This window comes from Gallus gallus, chromosome 1 (assembly GCF_016699485.2).
Source record: "Gallus gallus isolate bGalGal1 chromosome 1, bGalGal1.mat.broiler.GRCg7b, whole genome shotgun sequence".
In the NCBI taxonomy this organism is placed as follows: Eukaryota; Metazoa; Chordata; class Aves; order Galliformes; family Phasianidae; genus Gallus; species Gallus gallus.
In genome coordinates, this window is record NC_052532.1 from 182,388,924 (window position 1) to 182,413,959 (window position 25,036).

General features: G+C 41.7%; 1 protein-coding gene and 1 long non-coding RNA gene across 2 annotated transcripts; one reads left to right on the forward strand and one right to left on the reverse strand.

Annotated features, from left to right (window-relative positions):
• Positions 1-1,142: 1,142 nt before the first annotated feature.
• Positions 1,143-8,072, reverse strand: LOC121107197. Its single transcript, XR_005840939.1, has 2 exons — positions 2,711-8,072; positions 1,143-2,589 (listed from the first exon to the last, which is right to left on the reverse strand). It is a non-coding gene; the product is annotated as an uncharacterized LOC121107197 (long non-coding RNA).
• An 8,349-nt stretch (positions 8,073-16,421) lies between these two features.
• On the forward strand, positions 16,422-20,984 carry MMP7 (matrix metallopeptidase 7). Its single transcript, NM_001006278.2, has 6 exons — positions 16,422-16,589; positions 17,104-17,327; positions 17,434-17,582; positions 19,350-19,475; positions 19,995-20,156; positions 20,759-20,984. The coding sequence occupies exons 1-6, from the start codon at positions 16,482-16,484 to the stop codon at positions 20,779-20,781; spliced, it is 792 nt and encodes a 263-aa protein (NP_001006278.2). The 5' UTR covers positions 16,422-16,481; the 3' UTR covers positions 20,782-20,984.
• The last annotated feature ends 4,052 nt before the right edge of the window (positions 20,985-25,036 follow it).

Here is a 25,036-nt window from a genome sequence, read left to right on the forward strand (position 1 = left end):
GTAACACATAAAAATCTGCTGAAGGAGGGAAAGTACTTCATAGTTTCCTTATTTCTGTGGATAATTCTCCACACAGAAAGGGAATTTCCAGAGTAAATCTATAACTGAATCAGCTATAGTTAATATTACTTGTGTGAGGTTATAACTTAAACAAAACTTGCTAGGCCAGAGAACAAAATATTTGTATATCAGTACTGATATTTTTGGAACATTCTTTGCATGCAGTGATACAGAACTGCTCCAGGAAGAGGTGACTCAAACAAACAAAACGTTTCCAAAAAATTCAGGCTATGTCATACTCTGGCACCTCTGATCTTCATGCAGCTGCCGGTTAGAGACGCTGGTTATCAGGATAACCACTCCTTTGAAGGTGTTTTCTTTTCCCATGTGCTCCTGTAAATCACGTGGCCAGAGGGGATTTTGAAAGGAGAGGTTTCCTTCTAAAAAATAGTGATGAGAATTTTCATGCAGTGTCACTTTCTAATGTAAGTGCTGTGGAATAAAGAAGCAATTTTGGGCTTAAGTTCCAAAAGGATTTTGAGTACCACCTGTGGAAAAACACCAAAGACCAAAGATAAGTCATGATTTGGTCTTTATGTGATCTTCTGGCTTCAGAAGTGCAATCCTACCATTATAGAAAGGAGCCCTCGTAGGAGTGGTTTAATGGGAAAACTTTTAAATTAGTTACCTATTTCTTGGAACTCACACAAATTGCTTGCAATGTTAAGAAACACATACGTGTTACGTGAAGGAAAGAAAATCTGTTAACTGAAGAAATTCTTTCTGAATCTCAGTTACAGTTCTCAGTTCTGAATCTCACCTAGGTCTAGACATGTGACATTTTGGTGTCTAGCCTAGGTCCCATCAATGGCCAGTAGTGAGAGAACAAGTCCTCCATCCCACCTACAGTTTGTCATTCTGGAACAGGATGATTTGCCTCTTGGCACTGACTGTGTCTATATGCTTAACAGTACATAGAACTTGATGAATGAAATAAGGCAATTTTCAGATGGGAAAAATACTTACTGTTGTACTTTAACCCAACAGCAGCTCAGCACCACACAACCATTCACTTCCTCCTCTCTCTCAGTGAGATGGGAGAGAGCATAGGAAAAAAAAAAACACAGAGTGAAACTCATGAGTTGAGATAAAAGCATTTTACTAAGACAATAAAGAAACAAAAAAGGAGAATAATGATAGTAATTGTAGTATAAGATGTATTTACAAAACAAGTGGTGCACATTGCAATTGCTGACCACTCACCAATACCCAATCAGACCCCAAGCAGCGGCTGCACCCTTAGGCAACTCCCCTCAGTTTTATTTGTTTTCTGATGTTATATGGTACAGAATATCCCTTTGACCTGTGTAGGTCAGCTGGCCTGGCTCTGTCCCCTCCCAGCTCCTTGTACCCCATCAGCCCCTCTCACTGGCAGGGCAGCCTGAGAAGCTGAAATGTTCTTGGCTCTGTGCAGCACTGCTCAGCAATAACTAAAAACCCTGGTGTATTATCAGTATTGTTTTTCTGCCAAAGCCAAAGCATAGCATCATACCAGACACTATGAAGGAAAAAAAAAAACACAACAGCTCTGTCTCAGCTGAAACCAGGACATACATTCTGTCTCTTCTTGTGAGTTTCTTTCTCTTGAAACAATTGCTTTAGTTTGAATAGAAGGTGGCAATCAAAATGCAAGCTTAGGATAAAAACAGAGATTTCATTTGTAATTATGATTGAATACAGTAAGGTAAGAACAAGAGAGGGAAATGGCATGAGTAGGCTAAACTATGATCCATTCTTGCACTATTTACTAGGAGAGACACCACAGAGGATAAACTAATACTGCCCTTCAAAATTAACCCCTGGAAATTCCCACTTTTTGGGGAAAAAAGTCACTTGAATCAGTCTGTATTCTTCTAATTCCCTGCAGCCCTTTATGCTGCCCACACCATAAGTGGGAATACAGTAACTGTTGACTTAACACCACAGATTTGAAATAAAATCAATTAAACACAGGAGGAAAAATCAACAGCTATCATCCTCTGAGTTCAAGTTACAGTAGCTATTGCCTGAGCTGATTGTCTTCTTTCAAGCATCAGCACCACCAGCTCAAATCTAATGTGCATTTTGTTATAGTACTGAAATTTTTTTCATATTTGACAGGCTTCTTGCTGGGCTAAGCCAGGGCTTAGTGAAATAGAAGTGAAGGAAGTGAAACAGAATAAGTGGGAGGTGATAATGAGAGGAAGAGGAATTTTGGACAGTTGGTCATCTTCCTTTGCTCAATCATCTACCACCTCTCAGCAAAATCTTGTTGCTGATTTCCATGAGCTTTGGATCCTGACCAGGATGATGATGCGGCAAACCAGGAAGTGTGAAAATGCAAAACCACTTGTATGCCCCAGCTAACAATTGTGCAATTCAGCAGGCATATTCACATCAACCATCACTCAAACATATTTGTTTCCTCCAAGGATTTTGTACTGTGATACTTGCCAAAGGGCTGAAGAACAATCTGCTTACAAGAATCCTTCCAGGAAGGGTTTTTACTGCTTCCTTCTATTTCATAGCTCTAGCTGGGAACAGGTATATCTGCATAGAAGGTTTAAAGTTACTGCACATGTTCTGCCTGTTGTCCATTACCCCTCCCAGCTCCCCATCCACAGTGCTGCCGAATCAGACCAAAAATATATGTTTATTTAGAAATGCTCACCATTTAATCATATCCCTCCTCTCAATTCCTTTTCCAGAGGTGCTCCTCATTCCAGGCCAAATTTGACTTTTTCCAAGGAGATAACTACAGGGCTGGTGCCCCAGGAAACTGCAAAAAAAACCAACCAACCAACCAAACAAACAAAAAAAAAAAAACAATAGAATTTAATGACAGAAGGTAAAGACATTTATTTCAAAACTGACTTTATATTTCAGTTATTTTTATAATCTGAAACGGTGCCCACGTCAGTGAGTAAGTTTCACTCTTCTCCTGTGGTGGAGCACAAGATCACAGCACAATAATGTACATTCTAGTTAAAAATCTGGTAACCCATTTACTGCAACCTGAAGGAAATAGTACATGTATAGGTAAATTAAATATATGTATGTCCTTTAGCAATATTAGTCTTCATTTTTAAAAAATATCATTAAAAAGCTTTTGACTGCTGAGAGAAAACATGTATGTCCTTTGGAAAATTAGCTCAATAAGACCACCATTCTGAAACAAATCCAAGAATTTTGGTACAACTTCGGCATTTGGAAAAGTGAGGTGCCCTACACTGCTGTGGTTCCAGGTACATACACGCTTTCCCTAAATAGATAGCTCTGGGCTCTTGTCATCAGAGTGAGTATCTGGCCTCAGAAGAAATGAGGGCCTCATTTCTTGGGTCCAGATGATATCTATCCTAGGGTTCTGAAAGAGATGGCTGATATGGTTGCTGAGCCGCTCTCCATCATATTTGAAAAATAAATGCCAATCTGGTGAAGTCCCTGGTGACTGGAAAAAGGGAAATATTACTCCCATTTTTAAGAAAGGGAGAAAGGAAGACCTGGGGAAGTACATGCCTATGAGCCTCACCTCTGTGCCTGGGAAGAGCAGATCCTCCTGGAAGCTATGTTAAGGCACATATGAGATAAAGAGGTGATTCGAGACAGCCAGCATGGCTTCACCAAGGGCAGATCGTGCCTGACCAATCTGGCGGACTTCTATGATGGAGTGACAGCTTCGGTGGTCAGGGGAAGGGTGATGGATGTCATCTACCTGGACTTCTGCAAGGCCTTTGACATGGTCCCTCACAACATCCTTCTCTCTAAATTGGAGAGGTGTGGATTTGAAGGATGGACTGTTCAATGGATTAGGAATCGGCTGGCTGGACGCAGCCAAAGGGTTGTGTCAGGGTGTCAAAGGGTCTGTGTCAGGGTAGAGGCCGGTCACAAAGTGTTGTCCCTCAGGGGGCGGTCTTGGGACCGGTGCTCTTCAACATCTTCATCGGTGACACAGATGATGGCATTGAGTGAACCCTCAGCAAGTTTGCGGATGACACCAAGCTGAGTGGTGCAGTTGATATGTTGGAGGGAAGGGCAGCCATCCAGAGGGACCTGGGCAGGCTGGAGAAGTTGGCCCATGAAAACCTAATGAGGTTCAATAAGGCCAACTGCAGGGTGCTGCACTTGGGTCGGGGCAATCCCAGATATTTATACAAACTGGGGGAAGATCTCCTTGAGCAGCCCTGCAGAGAAGGACTTGGGGGTCCTGATAGACGAGAAGCTGGACATGAGCCAGCAGTGTGCGCTTGCAGCCCGGACGGCCAACTGTGTTCTGGGCTGCATTAAAAAAGGGGTGGCCAGCAGGGAGAGGGAGGTGATTGTGCCCTTCTACTCAGCTCTTGTGAGGCCCCACTTGGAGTACTGCATCCAGGCCTGGGGTCCCCTGTACAGGAATGACGTGGAGCTCTTGGAGAGGGTCCAGAGGAGGGCCACTAAGATGATCAGAGGGCTGGAGCACCTCTCCTATGAAAAAAGGTTGAGGGAACTGGGCTTGTTTAGCTTGGAGAAGAGAAGGCTCTGGAGAGACCTCATTGTGGCCTTCCAGTACTTGAAGGGAGCCTATAATCAGGAGGGGAAATGGCTGTTTACGAGGGTGGATAGTGATAGGACAAGGAAGAAGGGTTTTAAATTGAGACAAAGGAGGTTTAGGTTAGATATTAGGAGGAAGTTTTTCACCCGGAGGGTGGTGACGCACTGGAACAGGTTGCTCAGGGAGGTTGTGGATGCCCCATCCCTGGAGGCATTCAAGGCCAGGCTGGATGTGGCTCTGGGCAGCCTGGTCTGGTGGTTGGTGACCCTGCACATAGCAGGGGGGTTGAAACTCGATGATCATTATGGTCCTTTTTAACCCAGGCCATTCTATGATTCTATAAAATAAGTGAATAAATAAATGCATGTACTAAATACAAAATAGTCCTTTTTGAATTGGCAGTGATGGTGGCAGTGGGAGAAGCAAGAGTGGTTTAACATTCAAATAGCTGAGTCAAGCATCTTACAAAATCCAGAACTGCCGTGGGCCATTGAATGACACTGCACACAGACTTAATACTGCTAGAAGCTTCTGAGGAACCTTCATTCATTCCTGCAGCTGGTGAGAGAGAAAATGAATAGTAATTCATAAGACTGAGGTAACGTTTTTTCTGTACATGAATATAATCAAAATGATATTGTTCACTGTTAGATAATTACTGGTGATGTTGTAACACCTTCCTTAACACTTTCCATTACAGTTGGCATCACAACTACCATGGCAAATTGCTGTGGCATCAGGATGCCCAGCCATGAGAAGCCATCTGCTGTGCTGTAAAGGCAGAGGATGAGTGATCGGTGATGCCTGAAAGTAAAAGAATTCCCATTTTACCAGGTTGTGTCACCCACACAATATCACAACTTTTAGCAAAAATCTGTAATAATAATAGTTTGTAATGATTACAAAATACTTCACAATTCTGTCAAATTTAATAAAGTCAGACATTTTTTCTTTGAAAGAGCTACTGTTTTTAAGTATACGTAACAAAATGAACAAAAATCCAGAATGCAGACAAATGAAGAATGTATATATATATCGCTATTTTTGTCCCAGTAAAAATAAGTAAGTCCTGTTGTTATGACTAATGCACTGTGACCTTACTGATATCCTTCAACTAAGTTCATATTCTTTTCTGCAATACTATTTCCTTCTGGAACACGTGTTATGTGCTGCTGGGAAGGGATAGCTCAGTGAACTGTATGACAAGCAACATGTCATCTCTACAAGGTAAAAGTCCTAACAAAATATGCTAACTGATTCCATCAGGCAACTAACAATACTGACTTTAAACTACTTCCCTGGTTATTTAACAGTGGCTGTAGGGTTGTAAAACAACAAGCAGAGCTTGCTGAGACCACTGACATGCTGCAGTCATTCCTGCAGAGTGCAGAGAAGAAAAGCAGATGCTCCTCAGCCTTTTATATTGCCTTCACATTGGTGTGTGGTCAAGAAAATTGATGCTGGCTGTGGTCCAGCACACCCATTATTTTCTTAACCTCATCAAAATTTATTGTCTTACACATAGTTCATAGGAACTATAAACTAGTAACACTCATTTTTTTTCTTCCTTTCATGTACCTTTTTACTGGATTTCAAGAACATGTAACTGTAAGTAGGAAAAAGTCCCATCTGGACGTTGATATTCAGAAGCATCAGAAGGATACTGCCATTCTCCAGCTGTGGAACTGAGCACAGAGCACTCCTCTGCATGCCTGCAGCTTTGAACGTGTGGGTATATATGTAGAACATTTCAGTTTACTAGAATCCATGGCACTGTGAGAAAATGGTGCATGCAATGTACATTTGTTCAGATAAGATCATACCTGGAAAGTGGTTCACTTGCTTTTGTATCATAGATTTAATAGTCAGAGAATCGAAATTCTGGTTATCATACTCCTGTCTTCCTAAAACCCAATGTTGCACTTGGAAATGCAGTTCCAAATCCCCAGGGAAAGTGGTAGGTAAGTGGCTGATGTCTTTTTAACCTGTTGTCCTCAAAAGTTTCCTGTAATAGAGATTTGAAATCTCACCACGTTATCTGCTGCAACACTCAACTATCTTGGCATGAGAACACATTTTTCTTACCTGCTAAGCTAAATCTATCCACAGCAGGTACTGAGAAAACTTCCTTCCTTCTTTCCCCTTTGCCACTATGATCCATGCAGCTGTGGAGTGGTATCACATCTTTCTTCAACTCTCCCTCCTCCAGACTTAGCAGCTCCACTGCCTTAAACTTTTCCACATTATTTTTAAAATAATGTGTTTAAAGTATTGTTTAAAATATTGATTATGTTTAAAATAGCACTCCTGTGACTCATTGCTGTGTTCTCTCCAGTTGCTCTCTGCCTTTCTAGATGCATGCTGTTTTCCCCTGGTGTGGGGAGCAATTTAAATGTGTATCACAATCCACTTTAATGTGCAGCTGCAAATTCCAGAAATCTTCACTACTATGAAGTACAATACCTGAATTTCACATTAAATGCTTCATTAAAAAGTAATGGCTGTGGTTGATTTTGTTTCCTAACTCCAGTATAGAAAACACTTTGTAGCATCTGTTTTTAATGTCTCTGTGAATACTTATTTTTAGTATTAATCATTCACATTGCGCACTAGGAACTGATATATCCTTGTGTTTTTTTCCAAGTAGGAATATATCAACAATAACTTAATAACCAAAGCCTCAACAAAATAGCTACTGCTCTCTCCCTGGTGATCAGCTTCCCTCGGGTTACCTGCAGGATGCTGACATGAGCAGTTCTCATCTCCATATAGAAGAAGAAGCTGGGGAAGGCACATTTGTTTCTAAGAAAATAAAACTAATCACTTTGAATGATACACTAACAGGTAACATCCCAGTTTTAATATCACGGTCAGGCAGAACTTGGCTAGGCCTTTGTTAAAATTTAATGGCATTGGTAGGTCTAATATTAATCACATCTTGTCATTTTAAGCATTTTTTACAGCTTTTACAAGAGGACTTTAGCATTAGGTAAAAGGAGCCTTCAAAATTATGGCACCAAATCAAGACAAAACACTGAAGGAGATGTCTGGCACTACACTAACTTCTCCAGGGACCATATCTGTGCTTTGGAAGATCAGTAGCTGAGGCATGTACTGAGGCTGAGCTGTAATGGGAAATATGATCCCATGGAGGAAGTGAATGTTGCAATGCTTTATCATGTGCTTTGCCAACCTGTGTCTCAAGGCCATGTTGCCACATTTTACATTGAACAGATTACTCAATTTGCTAAAATTAGATTTCTCACCATCTAAGGAATCGATATTACTGTTTTGCGATCCCTTCCCTCATTATACAGAATTAAAATTGGTCAGTCAATCATATCAAACTTCCATGCACCTCGCATGACTCCATCAATTATTTTAAGGGTGGAACTGATACAGGGTTTTTCTGCCATTTTCTTCTCTCTACCACAATCACAGGTTCATTTATTGGTGTAATTTTGGATTTAATAAAACTTGATACTTTAAGAAACTCAGAAACACTGAACTGGGTTAATATGCTGCATACCTTCTATGTCTGTGGTTGCCCTTTTAAAGGCAGTTCAGTCCACCTTCATCTGTGCAACTTTGGCTATCTCAGAATCTCAGAATTATACGATGGCTGAGTTTGGAAGAGACCTCTGTGTCCCTCAGGCCCAATCCCTGCTCCAGCAGGAACACCCAGAGCAGGGTGTCCAGCGCCACATCCAGGTGGCTTTGGAAGATCTCCAAGGAGGAGACCCCACAGCCTCTTTGCAGCCTGTGCCAGTGCTCCGTCACCTGCACAGCACAGCAGTGCTCCTGGTGGTCAGAAGGAATCTCCTGTGTGCCAGCGTGACCATTGCCTCTTGTCCTGGCACTGGACACCACCGAGCAGAGCCTGACTCCATCCTCTTTGCACCCTCCCTTCAGACATTTATAGATACTAATGAGATCCCACTGAGTCTCCTCTTCTTCAGAATTAGCAGACCCAGCTCCCTCAGCCTCACCTCTCTCTACTGTTGTAGAATTCCTTTTCCTCAGTCCCACAGAGTTGTACTCTGTAATAATTAAACATTAACATAACTTAAATCATGAGGTGGTAGGTAATGTGTTTCAGTAGTGGTGGCAGTGACAATTAAGACAAGTCATGTTCCAGATGGCATTGCACAGTTGTCACAGCACAAAATGAAGAGTATCTCAATCTGCTCATCCACATGAATTGGTAGATTACAACTAGGGCAATGTGTACAGAGCTGAATATAGATATAGAATATAGATATATAGAATATGTGTACAGAGCTTTAATGTGTTGGAAACAATGGTGACAACATTGGAATATCACGAAGTTTGTCCCAGATGGGTTCCGTAAATGCTCCCACAGAAAGAGGGAGAACACTGCACATTTGTCAGGACCTACAGAATAAATATGAGGCTGCAGGTGGCAGTTTCCTGGATTGCATCATTACCAGTGATGAGATGTGGTGTCACCATTATGAGCAGGAGTCAAAACAGCCGTGCATGGAGTGGTGACGTGAATCCCCCATCAAAGAAAATGTTCAAGATGCAGTCCTCAGCAGGTACAGTGACATGCACTGCCTTTTAGGACAGAAAAGGGACGATACTTCTGGATTTCCTGAAACCCAGATAAACCACTAATTCTGACCACTATATTGCAATTCTAAGGTGAAGGCTCAAACTTCCAGAGTCAGGTCACAGAAGACGACAACGGTTCTCTTGCAACACAATAACACCAGGCCCCTTACCAGTTTGAAAACCATGGATCACACTGCCAATTTTGGCTAGACTGTCTGACCACACCCACCGTATAGTCCTGATTTAGCACCTTCTGACTTGCATCTGTTCTTTCCAATGTCAGACAGTGTGGGCAACATTTTCCCAGCAACACCGTCATAGCAGCTGTGAAACAGTGGGTTGCCTCCACTGGTGCAGATTTTTATAAGCACGACATGCAGGCTCTTTTTCTTCTCTGGGGAAAATGTACAGCTACTGGTGGTGACTGTGTTGAAAAACAGTGTTTTGTAGCTGAGAATGTGCTCTATCAAATGGTATTATTGCGCTGTTTGCATCAGTTGTACTTCCCATGGAAATAAATAGAAGTCATTACTTTCAGACTAACATTAATTATGTAATTAATGTAACTGACCTCAGTATTTTCAATCAGACACCCCAAGCAAAAAGCCTAACGAGATGGAGATTTCGTTTTCTCTCAAGGAACCATGGTAGTAAGGCAGTGAATGATACCACATAATGAAGACTAATAATTCTAAAACCACTGGTGTCAGCAAGTATATGATGCATCTGTTCACTCAAGACTGGAACTATTGCTCATATTAACCACAGGAAAAGACATCCCTGCTTGACAGGAACATTCTCATCACTGAAATGGTCACTTTTTTTCCCAGAATTTGGGAAGCCATCATAATCCAAAGTGTAGCATCTGTAGCAGCCAACATAGGCTAGCATCTTTCTGTTGTGATCAATTTAAACTAATTGTAAACTACAGGGAAAAAAAAAACATCTGTGAGGGAACTGTCTAAAGCATGATGTGCTTGGTATTTTTGTACTGGTGGTAGTATAGTCACTGATCTATTAGTGCAGTCTGTTAGCAAAGCCCTTCCACTCTTTTTAGAGCAGTAAATGACAAGTACCTCCAGAGTAAACTAGATTAAAATCCAGCTAGCGCAGGTCATATTCAGGCAGGTTGCTGCCACAAATTAATTCTAACTGTAGAAGTTAAATATAACATATCAGTTATAACTGTCTCTAGAGAAAATGTAGTGATGACAGCTTGATTTTAAAGGCCCAGGATGATGGGTGTACCTCTGGTAGTGTTTCACTCCATAGGAAGTGTGGGGTTCTGAAACCAGCCCCCTGACCATCCCCATTCCTTACACTTTGTGTCCATGCTGGGAGCAGCCAGATGTGGGAAAACTCAAACCTCTTTGGATGGTACTGACAAAAAGTACTGACACTGCCCTTCTAAAGGAAGCTCAGTCCACTCAACCAAACCCAAACTGGTCTGGTCCCTTTCCAAATTGGTGCCCAAGCCTCAGCACCCATTATTTCACCTCCCAGATCTACACCGTAATATAGACATATACTGGGAAGGAGTCTAGGAGTCTAGGCAGACTTTCAGCAGTGACTGAATTGAGATGCAAAATTCCCCCTTACTATTTTTTTTTTTTTGCCCTGAAAGCTTCATAGGTCCTGGGCTGACCTTGCCTGGCTGCCAGATGCCATCCAGCTGGTCTCTCACTCCTTGCCTCAACAGGACTGGGGGAGGGAATATGATGTAGGAGGTTGGGGAAGATTAATTTTATTTACTGTCAATTAAAAATATAGTAGAACAGTGAGAAACAAAGGCAAAACTAAAATCACCTTCTCTCCCAATCACTATTAAAACTCCTTCGCTACTCACTGTTCTGCATCTTTCACCAACTCAAGGGGCACAAAACGATGTGATCAGTTCATAACATTCTATTTGTGTTGCTCTTTCCTCTGCACACTCTTCTGCTCTTGTCTGAGGTCTCTCATACAATCTTTCACCAACTGCTCCATCTTTGTTGTTCTCGACGGCTCCAGTTCTTCATGAACTGCTCCAGTGTGGATCCCCCATGTGCACAGTTTCTGCCAGCCTTCCTGCCCCACCATGGACCGCTCTCCACAGGCTTCAGCAGCTCCAGTCCAGGGCCTGTTCCTGCGGAGGCTCTCCATGGGCTGCAGGCTCCTTCAGGCCACATCCATTGCTGCACCATTTAAACTGAAAATACCATGTTTTTCATTCAAAAAACCTCAAAAATTACATTACTTGGATGTAGGACAAATGAGTGACTGAAACATTGAGAAGCCTTTCTATCCTTGTGGTATACTTTTCTATCAGAGCAACTTATCACTTTGTCTTATCAACTCAGCTTTCCAACAGAAAAACATCCCACATTTCAGATTTCATTGTGAAAAATTATTAAAATCACCTAAAAATAATGAAGTTGGAAAAAATGATTAGAGGTCATCTAGACCAAGAAAGATGGACCTTGAAACAAATCAGCCATTTCTCTCAGCACTTGTGGGTGAACTCTGTTTGGTCCCATGGACACATGTGGACCAATTTCTGACAGTGGTCCCCCCTTGGACCTCCTTCTAGACAGGGAAATGCCTTCTTCCCGTAGCCACACACTGTCACCAGCCTTCAGGGTGAGTGAAGCACAAGGGCAGGTGACACCAGCAACAAGAGAGGAAGAGGCAGCAGCAAGTACTTCAGTCTTTTTCATGTCCTTGGTCATAAATTTCCCTGAGCTGCTGAGTCGTACAACCACAGTTTCCATAGTCTGCCAATGTAGTCTGCCACAGTCCTTTTGCTGCTAATGTACTTATTGCCCTTCACATCCATCTCTTGTTTCAATTCCAGCCCATTTCTGTCTTCTCAAAATCCACCCCTGCATGCCTAGACAAAACATTTCTACCCCTCAGATAGCCCATCTCCACATATATCTCCTGTCAGTCTCCTTTGCACTTGAGCTCACTCAAGGGTTGCCTGTTCATTCATGCTGTATTTCTGACATGTCTGCTGGAGCTTCTACACATCCGGGTGGACTACTGAGGCTTCATCCAAACCGCCTCTAGATGATCTTGTAGATCTTTTCCAACCTTGTGATTCTGTGATTTTGTGATTCTGCGACTCAGACGTAAGCAAACATCAAATTGAGTTCCAGCCTCAGGGTTACTCTTTCCTCGCTGGAGTGGACTTTGATGCTGCTGCACAACAGACAGATGCATAAAACCTGGCAGAAGAACACGGTTCCCTTACGGAATGTGGCTATACTTAAGAATAAAAATTATAATGCTAAGTCATCTCTGCACTTCTGCTGGTATGTGACTGAGTGGACTTCACTGATTTTCTGAAACTTCTTCTCTTGCTTTCCCTTGCATTCTGATTTTTCACATGGGGTCTGGTGAAGTAACTGCTCAGGCTAGTGAGCAGCTATGTGAATAACTGTGCAAAAATTATGCACAAAAGTTATGCGTGCACCCAAAGGTTATACCTTATGACTTCAATTTAAATTGAATAAAGCAAATTATTATGAGGAAAATTTTGAGAGATCTGTATGTTTCTCTTACCTAGAGACTTCTGATCCATGGCATTGAACAAAGAAGCAAACAAATTCAGCAAGACGGGATGTCAAACCTAACACAGGCAGGCTACTTCCCTTGTGTTTTACTGCCCAAGATGTTTATTGTAAAAGCTTTTCTCCTCATTTATATCTTTTTCCCACATGATGTCCCAGACAAACTGTTCTAAATAGAAAGTCATTGAATGCAGTGCAACTCCGAACAAACATAAGATGGTAAATCCACAAGCTGAGATTGCCTAATTATTAGTAACCTAAGTCTGTTAGCTCTTGTCACGTTGTTTGTGCTGAACCCAAACATATAATCCCTTCCTCAGGCCTTTCTTCCCCTAAAGCCATGGGCATGAGATACATCCTGCTGAGAAACGGCTTAATGCAGTTTGATCCAGATGAACAAAGAGAAGAACTGGATTGGGTCCCTCCAGGGATGGGCAATGCCGAGAGGCCATGGCAGGACCTTGGTGGCTAGGCACCAGTAACTGGAGCTTTCTATTCTCACACAAAGGAGCCCTGGATTCCTTGTGCCAAGGGACTATTGAAGAAATCCCACCAGAGTTAATACATATGGAAGTAGAGTGCAGACGCCTTGGAAGTGGGGCATCCTCTACAGTCCAGAGACAGCCAAGAAAAACGTCCATGAGGGGTCTCCAGATTTGTGTTTCTCAGAGGGAGTTCTGCATCTAAAAGGACTGTTCCATGCAAAGCTGAGATGAGGATACCAAAGGTTTGTTTTGTGGAAAAATACCAGCAAGGTCACAAATGCAAGTTTGAAATATTTTTTTAGTCATATTAAATAACCAGATAACAAAACAAAAGATATCAAGTGTTCTAGAGACCATAATAATCCAGGTCTATCCGGTTTGGTATGAGCTTATATGCAATATTGCATAATTCACAGGTGACCCAAACAAAACATTTCCCAGGAATTTTTGGCCAGTCCTTTTGCCTGTTCTTCACTGTAGTGTGTTGTTCAAGGCCACAAACTAATCTCTACACAACTAATGGCTCACTCCCCCTCTGCAGTGGGATGCATGAAACAGTAGAAAGAGCAAAATCAGAGAAACTTATTGATTGAGATAAAAAACAACTTAATAAGTGAAGTAATTAGGGGGGGAAAGAAAAAAAGTGATGTCAAAGCAACCCCTCATCAACTCCCTCAAGCAGATTGATGTCAAGCCAGTCTGCAAGAAATTGCCACCTGAAAATTCTGCCTCCTCCTCCACCTCCTTCTTCTGCCAGTCCAATTTTATTTCTGAACATGATATTATATCACACATGATACCTCTTCAGCAAATTCACATCTGCTGTCATATCTGTGTCCTTTCCTAGCTTTTTGTCCACCACCACCCTATTCAGTAGGGGTAACAGAGAAAGCTTTGCCCTTTCACAAGCACTGCTGACCAATACACAAAACACTGATCAACACTTTTAACCACAGATCCAAAATTCATATAGTCTGCTACAGATACAGCTAACCATATTCCAGTCAGACCCAGTTGCATTAGCAACTCTTGATATAAATCAACTCCATTGTTGGCTGCTTTCAGGTTAGCCAGAATCTAGCTAAGCCTCCTGTCCAAGTCAAATGACCATGAAACCAAGATCATTCACCACTGAATCATTCAGTTTTACTTCCTTTTTTCATCCCACTGCAGAACACAAAATTGCCCATGAAAGGAGCCTCAGGTCTTGATAGCTACATCTTTTTTTTTTTTTTTTTTCCCTAGGCCAGACAGATGCTCATCAAGGGGCTCTTCAAAGGACATAGTTTAATGAAGTGTCCTTGTTCACAGCAGTCACTCACCTCAAAAAATGTCGGGGTGTAAATGTTTCAGTAGCAATATTCCAAACCTCCTCAATTGATTTTTACATCATGGTGCACTTCCATTTTCATTGTGAGGCTACAGTTACTGTAGTCAGTATTTCTTCTGACCTCCTTGAACTTCCTTCCTCCACTCGTTGTCATAGACATAGGTTCTCTGCTGAATGTAAATGATGTGACTATGATGATAAGGCAGGAAATGGCTTTTCCCAACCCACAAAATTTTTTGTCTCTTAAAACCAAGGTAAGAAGACAACATGTAAAATTCACACAGATACATCATAAAATTGACATCAATTTCCTTTTGATATTGATCTTACTAGAATCAGATTTATTCCCAATGATTTTGGACCCCACAAAAATGACTTCATTTTCATGGAAAGATTTTTGTTTCAATTTAAGTCCCACATTCACTGAAATCTTCTCTCTTTTGAAACAAAAGGAAAAAAGAACTATTGGTGATAGGTGGATTGTCGGACTGGATGATCTTGTAGCTCTTTTCCAATCTTGGTGATTCTGTGATTCTATGAAAAAGGAAGACAGTTGGCATATTTTGTGGAGAAAATAAAATGGAACATCAAGTCTGTCCTTTCTCAGCAAGCTTTCATGCTTAAACTCTCGTTTTCAGCTGTGTCTGTGGCCCAGTTAAAGATTCAAAAGATACAGCGGAGTTGCTCAATAGTCTGTCGATTGGAATGGGGCTTCAAATTCTTCTGAAGTACGTGAGGAGTTAATCAGTACCACACCCAAGACTGACAGAGTTCAAAGAGGCTTCATCTCACCTGAGACCCAGGCCCTTGTCTGGATTCTACTTGATTGCCACAGTGAGACATAAAGTCAGTTGTTGAGGAAGAAATCAAACCTACTTCTAGAAGTAAATCAACTATTGTCATCAAGTTTTCAAATTTCAAAATTCACAGGTTTCCTGTAGGCCTACCAAAAATGTACAGAAGTGATCATATGAAGACCCAGTCCTTTGACAGCTATTTCAGATGTGCACTGAAGTTCTCCTGCATAATTCATCAGTTTCTTTTGGTACAGACCATCTCTCTCTGAAATCAGAAGTCTTTCTAATCAGCCAGAAGTACTGTGAATTAAATCAATAACCCAGAAACTCTTCCATAGACTTTCACCTATACCCACATGAGCTATCCTGTTGTGAGAAGCACTAACAATATTTTCCCTTTTCTGTGCAATTCCTTCTGCGTTAGTGGTAATGCTGTCACAGAAATGCACAGCCTGAAAAAAAATTACATTTCAGCTTGCAGACTGCTGCTTCCAGATCTCAAAACCCATCACTTTCAGTGGGGTTTGATGGAGTGCAGCTGAGACAGTGCTGGTCTCAGGGGACCAGGCCAGTGGTGGCTGCCCTCCTCAGCAATGGTTTCCTCTGCCATGGACCTCCAGGAGGTTGCACAGGTAGAGATGGAGGTAGAAGATGGCTACATACTTGTTAGGGTAAATTCTTCTCTTTTCCTCTTGAAGGCTTTTACATATTCTTCTCAGGTGAGATAGCATACCCATCCATCTCATCTCCGCCTCTGCATCAACACAGGCAAGCTGTCAGACCTCAAAGTGTTGCAAAATTGTCTTTGTGTATAAGGAACTTTGAGGGAAATGCAGTAAGTGATTATACAGTGACTATATTGATGAAGCTACAGAAAGTGAACTCTGAAACCCTGTGGTTTCACTTCTAGAATAATATGAAAAGAGAGAGCCAAAGCTGGCTGCTAGCTGTGACATGACATCAACAAGGAAGTCAAAGGGAGTATTTGTTTAACATGCTTTCATTTATTTCTTAGAATAGCGATGCCATTACATTAATACCACCAAAAACTGAGTCACGTCCATGATTGCCGCATGGAGCTCACAGGATCTATATAAGCATCTTAGCTCTGGTCCTGGGAGACAGAAAGTCTAACACTGTCTGCAGCAGTGAGGCTCCTTGGCAATGCTGGTCACTATGCAATACCTCCTACTTTGTGCTGCCATTCTCCTACCTCAGAGCCTTCCGTTTCCAATACCACTTAAACCAGCATTATGGAGCAATGCAGACTTAGACATTGTACAGGTACGTTACCAGGGAGACAATGTAACTGCATTATGAAGAGCCTGATTTTTTACTTAACTTCTACATTCCTTTCCTGCCTTTTTGTATTATCTTTTCTTAATTTTTGTAGAGGTGACATAGAACTACTTAAACTTGCTGATTGGCTTAGACAGCCTAAGTCTAACTTGCAAAAGCAATCGAGTTCCAACTGGTAAATAGTGGGGGTATCTCATTTTGAAAACATCATGAAAATATTTTTATATTATTTTGGAGCTCCATGGATTTGAATACTCAGTAAATTGCATTTACTTGAAAGGACTGCTTGCTAGCAATGTTCTGCTGTTCATCTCTTTTCATGTACGTTAATCTGTACTACAGAGAAAATACCGTATGTTAAACTGAAATGGGATGAAAAAAATACATCTAAACTAACCGTGACTACAGGACAATGGAGCAATTCAATCAAATGTAAAATGCAATTGCTGGAAGATCACAGGTATAAATACAAATTTTTCTTTTCCTTTTCTTTTTCCAGACATATCTTAACAAATTCTTTCCACTACTTGAAAAACACCCTGCCATCAGCCTAGAAGAAAGGATTAAAGAAATGCAGAAGTTTTTCCGCCTGACTATAACCGGAAAATTAAATGCAGAAACAAAAACCATAATGCAACAGCCCAGATGTGGAATCCCTGATGTAGCAAATTACCAAACATTTTATGGAAGTCCACGATGGAATAAGAAATACTTGACTTACAAGTTAGTGGTGGTTTAGATTTTTTAGAGGAAGGATTTGTTTTGAGCTTAACTTTGCAGGTTTCCTTCACAGTTTAAATGTCATTTACCTGTTTCCTTTTGCTGTTAGGATTGTTAATTACACACCTGACCTACCCCGAGAATATGTGGATGATGCAATTAGAAGGGCTTTGATGGTATGGAGCAATGTGACTCCGCTGCGCTTCAAAAGAGTTACCTCGGGACAGGCAGACATCATGATTAAATTTGCACGTCGTGGTGAGATTGTATACTTTTTTAAATGCAGTGCTCCTTGCCTGATTTACAGCATGCATTCTTATAGCCAGAGGCTTAGGAAAGAATAACAAGTTGGGAATGTCCAGTAAGTTTACTTAGAGGTTATTTTCCCTTTATCATGCCACCGGTTTTATATAACATGAATCAGTTTAACTCCTACGTTAACGTTAGAAAATCCCTTAGGATTTATAGTTGTGAAAGGGAGGGAGAATTTAATTCCAAACTGAGACGTTCAAGTTTAGATGCTCAGTGACCATCTGCCTTGACAAGCAGTGCAAACCAAACAAATTAGAAGGTGTGTGTACAGGAAAATAGCTGGTGCTGAAGACCTAGAATCTACAAAGCTAGATTTAGGCAGGTTCAGACAGCTTTACTTTGGTCTAGCTCCACTTTGGTAATCTGGACTGAACACCTTTTGCAAGCTGGGATTCATCAGGGTTCACAGAAGCACAGAACTATAGGAGTTGGAAGGGACCTCTAGAGATCAGCAAGTCCAAACCCCCTGCAAAGCAGGCTCCCTACAACAGGCTGCACAGGTTGGTGTCCAGACGGGTCTTGAATATCTCCAGAGAAGGAGAATCCACAGCCTCCCTGGGCAGCCTGTTGCAACCTCTCTGCATTGGTCCCAGAGAGGATCTTCTCATTGATTTTCTTCTAGAAGGAATCTCACTGGACTGCAAGGTGCAAGCCAGACCATTAGGGTCACTTCTGATGCACACTTGTGATTCAGGCTAATATGTGAACGTGGGCGTACCTTTTACTTATGTCTGGCACTAAAATTGACTCAGCATAGCCAAACTGAATGCCTACTTTAAGGCCAGTTGACTTGTTTTCTAGACCCATTGATGATATTTACTAGATATCCAGCAACAGGAAGTAAAGATCAGACTCCTGGTTTACATCACAGATAATAGCATGTAAACATCAAAACATGCCTAGCCCCTTCTTTGCTCCTGAGAAGCATGTTGCTAGGAAGAGTCTATTAATGTGCCAGTCAAAGAGAGAAAGGATTCTGCAAGCTGGAATGAGTTTTAGCCCCTTGTCATGCAGTAGGACTAGGTCTCTTCTGCCTGTGCTAGCTCTGTCTCACGATCCATCCCTTTGGTCTGAGGAAAAGGACAGATACTCATATTCAGTATCCCAGAAATTCTCCATCAGGTCAGAGATCTCTCAGTGGGAGGGGAACATTTTCAGATTTGGTACAAATATCCTGTCCTGTAGGCTCTCCATGTAGGAACTGGTAGCATCCCACAGGCACTGTGATAGCAGTAGGTAATAGATCATACTAAGTCTGGGGAGACAAGAACTCAGCTATTCAGATACAGTTTTCTGTACCCCAAACAATTGGCTTCCACTACAGTCAGTATGAGTATGAGTAAATCACAGCACTGATTTACAACAAAAACATTCAGGGGCTTATAACATCTAACATTAAGGATTTATTCTGAAATAAACACTGAATGCTGCCTCAGAAACAGGTTTCTGGCAAAGGCTCAGCTGTCTCTGAAGCATGCAGAAGTTCCACTACTCGAGTCTAGTTTTTTGATTTAAGTCATGAATTTGGAGAGTGTTTTCCTAAAGCCTTGCTCCCCATTTTCACAAATTTGCTATGGTAGGATTTTTCTTTTTTTTTTTTTTCAAGAACAGGAATGAAAAAAGGTAGCACAAGCAAGCAACATGCTTCAGTTTGCTGAATGTAAGCATTAGAGCTCATGCTGTCTGATGACATTTCTTTGTTTTCAAATGCAGCACACGGTGACGGATATCCTTTTGATGGAAGAGGTGGCACATTAGCTCATGCTTTTCAGCCTGGAGAGGGGCTAGGTGGAGATGCTCATTTTGATGATGATGAAAGGTGGTCAAAATACAATCAAGGTAAAATTCATTTGTGCTTATGAAGGGGGAAGAGCAAATATTGCATATTTGTGTCACAAGAACACAGCCATAGGAAATGGTTTCCATAACACTTTATGCTTCAGTACCACTTCAGTATCAACCTTTCCTTCTTTTCAACAGCCTAAGTCCTTGTGTTTTCTTATTATTAGCAGTTACATAATATTTGTTCTGTCTGGATTTCGAAGCAATTTTTGCAGGCCAAGCAAAGATCATGATCCTCTGTTTTCTACTTAAAGTATGAAGAGATATAATAACTTGCTTGTAGGAGTAAGGTTGATTTAAATCGGAGGAGGAAAGAGACTCAGAATCTCTATGTGTGTATGCAAGAGATAAGCAATACTTTTATTACAATATTGCAGTTACATGAGAAAGTTCAGTAATAAGTAATCAAAACTGCAATGCTTCAGTTCAACTGAATGAAAGACACAAATTCTCCTGCTGCTTGGATTCCTTATACATTAAACCTTTAACATACTTTTCTATGCTTTTATGCTGCAGGAGTTAATTTGTTCCTTGTTGCTGCTCATGAATTTGGCCATTCTTTGGGACTCGCCCACTCAAATGTCCGTGGAGCCCTGATGTACCCTCTCTACTCATATGTGAACCCAGAAACCTTCACACTTCATTGGGATGATAGGCGAGGAATTCAGAAATTATACGGTAAATACACTTGATTTTCAAGATAAAGCTTACCAGTGCATAGGTTTCACTACTCTCCCTGATTGCAGAGGCTTCCTTGTACTACCAAAAAGAAAGAAAGGAGTAAATCTCAGGGGAAAAAAAACAAACAAAAAACCAACCAAACAAACAAACAAAAAAACATTTCTGTATACTGAATCCACTATATCTGTTCTGTAACATGCCCCCATTGCAACCAAGAGCTGATGAAGAGGCAATGCAACAGCCTGGCACACTGTCTTCCTGCACACCTGTGTATTGCCAGACATGTCCTATGGACCTTACTTTGTAAATGAGCTATTTCAGCAAGTGGGGATATTGCCTGAGTACGGTATTTCTCCCTGGGAAAATGATACCATCCCACTAACCAAGTCAATGGGACAGACTAGTGAAAGCAGAAACTACTCAGAAGTAATAGTGGAGCATAGCTGGAACAGATCTCATAGGATAAACTTTGCCATGGTTTATTCCCTTTACGCACCATTTTCATCAGGGCATTCTAGAGGAACACTGGAAATAAAACATAACTGTTTGTGTTGTCTATTTCCAACATAGTCTTTATGTTTTGTGTTTCTTTCCCACAGGGAGAAACTCAGCAAACTCGTGAAGAAGGTGTTTCAAAAAAAAAAAAAAAAAAAAAAAAGAATTCAGATCTGGTAGTTTTGGTGTTCCAAAACCATTTAAATGTTCTGGGTAATAGCACATCTAAGCATCACCTTCTGTCTTGAACTTTTCATGATTTGTTTACACATGATCCAATTTCATGTGACAATAAAAAAAATCAAACATCTTGTATACTTTGTTTGCTAATGCTTGTTGTTCATGCTGTTTCTTTTCTTCGGGCATTTCAATGGTGTGTTGAATAACTCCTACAGGTACATTAGACAGAAAAATACTCTCCTGAATAGAGGTGCGGGTACCAAAAGAGCCTGTGTGCAACTACTGCAGGAATTACAAGCCCCCTTCATGGCTCACTTCCAGTTCCCAAACATGTCCCATCCTTTCTCAGTCACTGCTGCTTACTCCTCAGAATCACAGTGTGCTTACTGTATGGCTCACACAAATCCAAGCACAGACAGTGTTACCAGAACCCTGGAACCACCTTCTCACTGCTGGAGACATTGTCCTGGGGCACCTGAGCTGCTCTGTGCTGTAAGATGGGCCTGTCTTCCTGCCATAACTGAAGAGCTGAAATGACACAGGGAGATGCATCAGTGTCTCTCAAATCCTGGGACAAAATGGCCATGGCTCCCTGGCTCTTTGAGCACCACTTGAGAAATCCCAGTTTCCACTGGGCTCAGTCATAGGATGAGATGGGAAGGGCTCCACAAGTACAGCTTTGCAGGCAGGCACTGATATAGAAACACTTGAGCTTTTTTCCCCATTCATCAGGATAAAATGTTACAAGACAAATAATCTTTCCACTAGGAGTTCTTGTGTTCCCTCTTGTGGGGAGAAAGCTGCTTCTACTTCAGCACCTTTGCAAAATGACAGCATTTCCCAGCATTTATCCAAGAGTAATTGCTGAAGTAGGTCACTGAGACATCTAGAGTGTAAAGATGATATAAGCATAGGGTTTGAAACACTTTCCTTGAGGCGCTTTTCCCTCAGAGAAGTTTCTCAGCTCTGGTAAGTCAGAAGTTTGAAAGCACTCCTATCAGTTACCAGACATTTCTTACATCTGAAGCTCAAAGCTGAAGTATCTAGGACTATCTGGACATTGTCCTGAAGGCACAGGTCTCAATGTGAGAGAAAAACAGAAAGTCTCAGACTAAGGTCAGTTCCTAGACTGCAGAAAGGAACTAATGAGCTCCATAGCCTGTGTGGATGCTTGACCAACTTAGTTAAGCTGTGTCTCAGGAAAATCAGCTGTATCTTGGTGGATCCAATGCTGTTACACTGACACTAAGGGAAAAAAAAAAAAAAGGGGAACTAAGTTTGTTGCTCTAAAAGTAACCACTCCTATTTACTTCCAGGGAATCTACTACAGATACAGAGAGCACAATAACATTATTTGATAGACCAAATTCTCAGCTACAGAAGACTATTTTTCAACATAGTCACCACAATTGGCTATGCATTTTCACCAGTGATGAACAAGAACCTGCATGTTGTGCTTGTAAAAACCTGCATGGCCATTGAAATGTGGCTTGTCTTTCGTATCACTGTCATCAATACTGAAACACATCACCCACTGCATCACTGTGCTCACACCCACTGCTTGGTATCGAAAATGTTCAGCAGGCATCAAGGAATGTCAGTGGGTGCAATCTTTACCACATGGAGGAATTCAGTGACACACCTTTGCTTCAAAGGCATTTCCATATACTTCCATGCAGACTGCCCCTCTGCTGCCATCTGTTACATGGCCACAAAATATAATGCAACTGCCATACCACCATCTGCCTCTGCCATCAAGGGTCAACATCATAATATAGGAGGCATTACTGGGCACAGGTGGTCTTGTTAAATCCAACTGGCAACTGAACCCATACCAGTGGAGCAGCGGGTCTCTAACTGTCTCCTCCTGTAGTGTGGAGGGTTTATTCTGCTCCACATCCCAGACTTTGAGGTCTGGATGTACCCTGAGGATTACTGTTCTAGCTATTAAAGACAGATGTAAAGAAGGCACTGAAACTTCAGCCTTTTCTTTATCCTCAGTGGTCATGTTTCCCACCACATTCAGAAAAGGATGGAGACTCTTCTTAGCCCCCTTCTTACTGTTAACATATTTGTAAAGAAAAATTTTGTCATCTTTTACTACAGTAGCCAGGTTGAGTTCAAGCTGGGCTTTTGCCTTTCTAATTTTCTCCCTGCATATCTTAGTAACTTCTTTATACTCTTCCCAAGTTGCCTGTACTTTCTTCCACAGGAAGTAGACTCTGTTTTTCTCCCAGAGTCTCAGTGAAAGCTCCCTGTTCATCCACATTCATCCTCTCGTTCATCTTATATCACTCAGTGACAGCCTGCTCCTGCACCTTCAAGACTTCCTACTTGAGGAGCATTCAGCCTTCCTGGACCCCTTTATCCTTCAGGATAGATTTTCTTCTGAAGTAGAGCCTTCAGCAGCAGCTGTCTTCTGGGCCCACTGAGGTGGGCCACATAAGGCTTCTACACTGTCAAAATAGCCCCAGCCACTTCTCACACACCACCATCACAGAGGAAGAAAGATGAACGCTATATTCATAACTCCTTCCAAAGGCAGCATGGCAGATTGCATGGCTGAAGGGAAAAGATAGTTAAAAAACAAAAACAAAAACGTTTCAGCTGGAGAAAAAGGGAATGCCTGAAAAAAAGAAATGGCTATCACAGTGGATAGTGACCTGAGGGATCCTGGAAAGGTTTGATGCTGACAGAAAGTAGCCCATTCTCTTGGCCAAGGTCGCACAGGAAACACAGCACAAAAGAGAGACAAATCACGATCTTTGTTGAGCTCAACCTGCTCCTGGGTGTTTCAAATAGAACGGAATGGAACGGAATGCTTCAGTTAGAAAGAACCTTCAAAGATCAGTGAGTCCAACTTCCTGATGACTTCAGGACTAACTAGAAGTTGAAGCACATTAATGAGGACATTGTACAAATGCCTCTTGAATACCCACAGGTGTAGGGCATCAACTACCTCTCTAGGAAGCCTGTTCCAGTGTTTAACTATCCTCACAGTAAACAAATGTTTCTTACTGCCCAGTCTGACCCTCCCCTGGCACAGCTCTGGACTGTTTCCATCCGGCCATCGGTTCCAGGAGCAGAGCTCAGCACCTTCCCCTGCTTCCACTCCTCAAGGAGCTGCAGAGAGCAGTGAGATCGCTTCTTGGCCTCCTCCAGGACAATCCAGGTGTTCTCAGCCTCTCTTCACATCTTCTGGAGGTGCCCTCCAGACCTGTCACCAGCTTTGTTGCCCTCTTCTAGATGCTTTCAAGTATATTAATATGATTATTATAGTGTGGGGCCCAGAACTGTATGCAATAGTTAAGATGAGGCTGCACAAATCCTAAATAGAGTGGGAGAATCACCTCTTTTGAGCAGAAAAAGAGTAAACAGTCATAGGAAACAGACTTCATCAGAAGAAATTGTGCAAGACGCTAGAAAGAATCATTCCTAAGGACTCATGGGACAATCCATGTACCATGCTGGAGAAGCCACTGTGCTGACAAAGGAGGAAGGCAGGAGAACAAAGACTTGACTGAAAGTAGATGTTTTGAAGTGTGCAGTTACTTTCTCATCGCCTGCCAAGCTCTTGCTGTGCTTCAATTCATGAAACAGGACATCTGCTTTGGGGAACACAGCTGTCAGCGGCTCACCTCACATTCAGTCTGCTCCTCATCCCGCCTACTAAATGGGAACTGTACAATATCTGCCTCCACCTAGTGGTACAGCTCAGCAAACTCTGTGCTGGTTTACACCCTGTTGTAAAGTGCTTCTAGCCTGCCCACAAACACACAGAAGTTACAATACAACTCATTATTAAAAGGAAAATCAGAGAGAACAATTTAACAAGGGAATGCTGCCTCTTCCTTCTTCACTTTGTTCTATTGTGTAAGTTTTCACATGATTTCTTCACTATACTCCCGTGGACATGGAAGTTCATTATGTTATTTAAATATCAGCTGCTCCCTCCTCTGCCATACAGAAGAAGAAATGGGTAATCACTTAAGATTTTGTGCCAGTAGGGATTTGAAGTTTCATTTGCCTGTAATACTGTTCTGTTAAATACATAGAAAGATATCCAAATACAGCTTTACGCTACAATGAGCAGCAAATTAACTGCATTTGGAAAGAAAAGTATTTACACTTAACAGGGGTCCTTTGACTATCCACAGATGAAGGATAAGCCTTACTCCCGTGAAAATATTCCTACCCTGGAG

Excerpts from the sequence above, each read along its gene's own strand:
- MMP7 (NM_001006278.2), top strand. The coding sequence starts at position 16,482 with ATGCAATACCTCCTACTTTGTGCTGCCATTCTCCTACCTCAGAGCCTT. Across the intron at positions 17,328-17,433 it reads AAGAAATACTTGACTTACAA|GATTGTTAATTACACACCTG; the intron begins GTTAGTGGTGGT and ends TTTTGCTGTTAG. Across the intron at positions 20,157-20,758 it reads AGGAATTCAGAAATTATACG|GGAGAAACTCAGCAAACTCG; the intron begins GTAAATACACTT and ends TCTTTCCCACAG.